The sequence below is a fragment of the Symphalangus syndactylus genome, chromosome 6 (assembly GCF_028878055.3).
Source record: "Symphalangus syndactylus isolate Jambi chromosome 6, NHGRI_mSymSyn1-v2.1_pri, whole genome shotgun sequence".
In the NCBI taxonomy this organism is placed as follows: domain Eukaryota; kingdom Metazoa; phylum Chordata; class Mammalia; order Primates; family Hylobatidae; genus Symphalangus; species Symphalangus syndactylus.
In genome coordinates this window covers 114,948,347-114,951,462 of record NC_072428.2, presented here as the reverse complement: position 1 = coordinate 114,951,462, position 3,116 = coordinate 114,948,347, and the positions used below count along the sequence as shown (strand labels likewise).

The 3,116-nt window shown below is 43.2% G+C and overlaps 1 protein-coding gene across 1 annotated transcript; it reads right to left on the bottom strand.

Moving 5' to 3' along the window:
• Positions 1–822: 822 nt before the first annotated feature.
• Positions 823–2,642, bottom strand: LOC129484025 (elongation factor 1-gamma-like). The gene is made up of 3 exons (XM_055281432.2): positions 2,185–2,642; positions 1,571–1,618; positions 823–1,237 (listed from the first exon to the last, which is right to left on the bottom strand). Exons 1-3 carry the CDS (start codon positions 2,624–2,626, stop codon positions 1,107–1,109), a joined length of 621 nt encoding a protein of 206 aa, XP_055137407.1. The 5' UTR covers positions 2,627–2,642; the 3' UTR covers positions 823–1,106.
• Positions 2,643–3,116: the final 474 nt, after the last annotated feature.

Sequence of the window (3,116 nt, the reverse complement as noted above, 5' to 3'; positions counted from 1 at the left end):
AAAAGGACAAATTCAAAGAAATCCACAAAAAGCCTGTGTGTTTTTCTTTATTTTCTTCTGCTATTTATAATTAAAGCAAAAGTATCTAAGGAAAGGTACATTTTGCTCTGTAGTGAATACGCTGTATACTCTAAGCATATGTTTAAAGGATTTTTTAATCCTATTTTGAATTTAGTACAAATCTGTCTATTCATGAAGCGTTTTACAGTCTGTTTTTTGTTTGATTTTGGTGTTTTGTTGTTGTTGTTGTTGTTTTTGAGACAAGGTCTTGCCATGTCACCCAAGCTGGAGTGCAGTGACACAATCACGGCTCACTGCAGCCTCGACCCCCTGGAATCAAGGGATCCTCCTCCCTTAGCCTCCCAAGTAGCTGGGACCACAGGTGGACATCACCATGCCCAGCTGATTACCCTGTCTCTACAGTCTGTATTATATAACTTTTTAAAAAAATTTGGAATAATTTGGATTCCAAGTGTAATTATGTCCATTATCGATGCGAGATCTTGGGCAAAAGTGTAAACAACAATAATAGCTAACACAAAGTGTTCCCTTTTGTGTCAGATACCTTTCCAGGAGCTTTATTAAAAATACAAATTAATTCCAAATTAATTCTGTGATGTTATGTTAATTTTATATCGATGAGGCATCTGAAACAAGCAGAGGTTAAGAAAGTTGTCCAGAGTAAGGAAGCCATGTGGGAGAGAAGAGACTCTTTTTTTTTTTCAATGTTCAGTTTCCTTTAATGACCCCCATCTCCCTGAAGTGGCAGGTGCAGGCAGGTAGGCGTTGGCAAGAGATGTTCACTTGAAGATCTTGCTTGCCCTGATTGAAAGCTTGGCCAACATGCTGGAAGGCCCCCTCCCAGGAAAAGTACTCTCTAACCAGCATCTACGTCTCCTCACTGCCAGTGTCCAGTTTCTGCCAGGTGTATGATTCATAGTCTACCTGCCAATTTGGACTCAGCAGAAAGGCAAGCTCCTGGCCTCAGAAGACCCAGGCTCTAGAAATGGGGCTGCTACTGTTGGTTCCAAAGAGGATGACACTGGCAAAGGCATTCTTCCTCAGCTTGTCCAGTCGCTAGAACATTCCAGTGATGAGATTGCAGCTCACGAAGATCCGAGTGAGCTCTTCAGGGAAACGATACTCTGAGTATCACAGGGACTAGCCATCCTCATCAAAGTGCTCCCAGAAATATGGCAGTGCCACAGGCAGTGTGTCCTTGTTGGAGTCCTTGCCGCTTAAATTCATCCAACACAGCTGCGTGCGGTGGCTCACACCTGTAATTCCAGCACTTTGGGAGGCCGAGGCTGGCAAATCACAAGGTCAGAAGTTCGAGACCAGCCTGACCAACATGGTGAAACCCCGTATCTACTAAAAATACAAAAAATTCGCTGGGCGTAGTGGCAGGCGCCTGTAATCCCAGCTATTCAGGAGGCCGAGGCAGGAGAATCGCTTGAACCGGGGAGGTGGAGGTTGCCTTGAGTCGAGATCACACCAGTCGCTGTACTCCAGCCAGGGTGACAGTGAGACTCCGCCTCAATCAATCAATAAATCAATATAAAATAAAAACTCACCCAACACAAAGGTACTCTTGGGCAGGTGAGCGGAGGGATCCTTGGCCTTTGGCTCAGCGGCCAGCGCCTGCTTACATTCATCCATCTCCTCCTCTGGCGCAGGGGCAGCTGCCTTTTTCTCCTGTTTCCACTCAGCCTGGGGCTCTGCTGCTCTTCCTTTGAACCCTGCTGTTTCCGCGGGGTGTCCTTTTTAGGTTAGCTCTCGGCAAACTTTTTATCATCAAACTGGGCCATCTTCTCACACAGTTTCACTTCCCCCAAGACAGCCCAGAACTGAGACTGGTTAATGCAGGTGAGGAATCAGCGGTTATAATATATATAATAAATATGTTATATATTATATTATTTTAATATTTTACAATATATTACAAAATATTTTATATGATATTATATATAATATATAAATTATATATAGATATAATGACGTATATTTTATATATAAATTATGTATTATAATAATGATATATATTATAAATATAATAAAATATATTACAAAATTGGGAAAGGCTTGGTGGAAAGAAGGTTCTATGATCTGCTTACAGAGCCACAACAGGGTGCAGACGACTGTGATAACAGCCAGTCACTCATTCGCCCACCAGAAAAGTCCTCATCTTCAAGTGAGCATCCAGCAACCCCAGAATTCGCCTCACTTCCTCCTTTGCATTCTGAGCGGCCTGCTTGTTGTGGTGCGTGATGCCCATGATGGGGAACACCCAGGCACTGGCTGGGGGCACTCTACCGCTATCAGCAAAGCTCACCCACTGCGCCACCAAGGCTGCTGCTTCGGGTGTACTTCCCCGCAGCTCCTCATTGTTCACGTAGTAGGTAATGGCATTGCTTTCAAATACACAGAACCCACCGTCACCCTCAAATGCTGGAAACTTGCCAGCAGGAAATTTGCAGAGAAATTCAGGCATGCGGTTGGTTTGGCCAAAGTGGAAGTGGGGTGGTGCGGACAGCACATGGACCTGAGCCCCGCTATACTGAGCAGCAATGAGGGCCTTGAAGGCCCTCCAGTTTTCAGGATATGTGTACAGGGTCCCAGTCGTCATGGTGCTTCTGCAAAGAAAGGGGCGAGAAGAGATTCTTTTTGATGTTTAAGATACATACCATCTATATGTATTTAAAATATATATTCATATGCATAGAAAAGGCATGTAAAAGAAGCTCAGCAGAGGCTACTTCCCGAGAGGACTGCAGGACTTAGGATCTATAGTGAGAGGAGAATTAGTATTTTACTATAAATGTTTATCTTTGTACTGTTTGAAAGGTTTACTGTGTGCATATGTCATATTGTCAGTTAAAAGAAGAGACAGAGCAAATCCTACCTACCCTGCAATATGTGTTTTGTTCCACTTGGCAGGGAATGCCAAATAAAGGGAGGAAAGCCAAGGCCCAAATTGTCAATATCACAGTCTTGCACATGGCCAGCCCTGTTTAGCAAAGAAAGTACTTCGGATAATTTATAAACACCAAAATACATATTTTATAAATTTTATATCTATGCCTTTGGAGAAAAATATACTACAAAACAAAGTGTAG

Coding starts and splice junctions, on each gene's coding strand:
- LOC129484025 (XM_055281432.2), bottom strand. CDS start 2,626: ATGACGACTGGGACCCTGTACACATATCCTGAAAACTGGAGGGCCTTC. Junction 1,619..2,184: donor GCTGGATGCTCACTTGAAGA/TGAGGACTTTTC, acceptor TGAGCCAAAGGC/CAAGGATCCCTCCGCTCACC. Junction 1,238..1,570: donor AGTACCTTTGTGTTGGGTGA/GTTTTTATTTTA, acceptor GATGAATTTAAG/CGGCAAGGACTCCAACAAGG.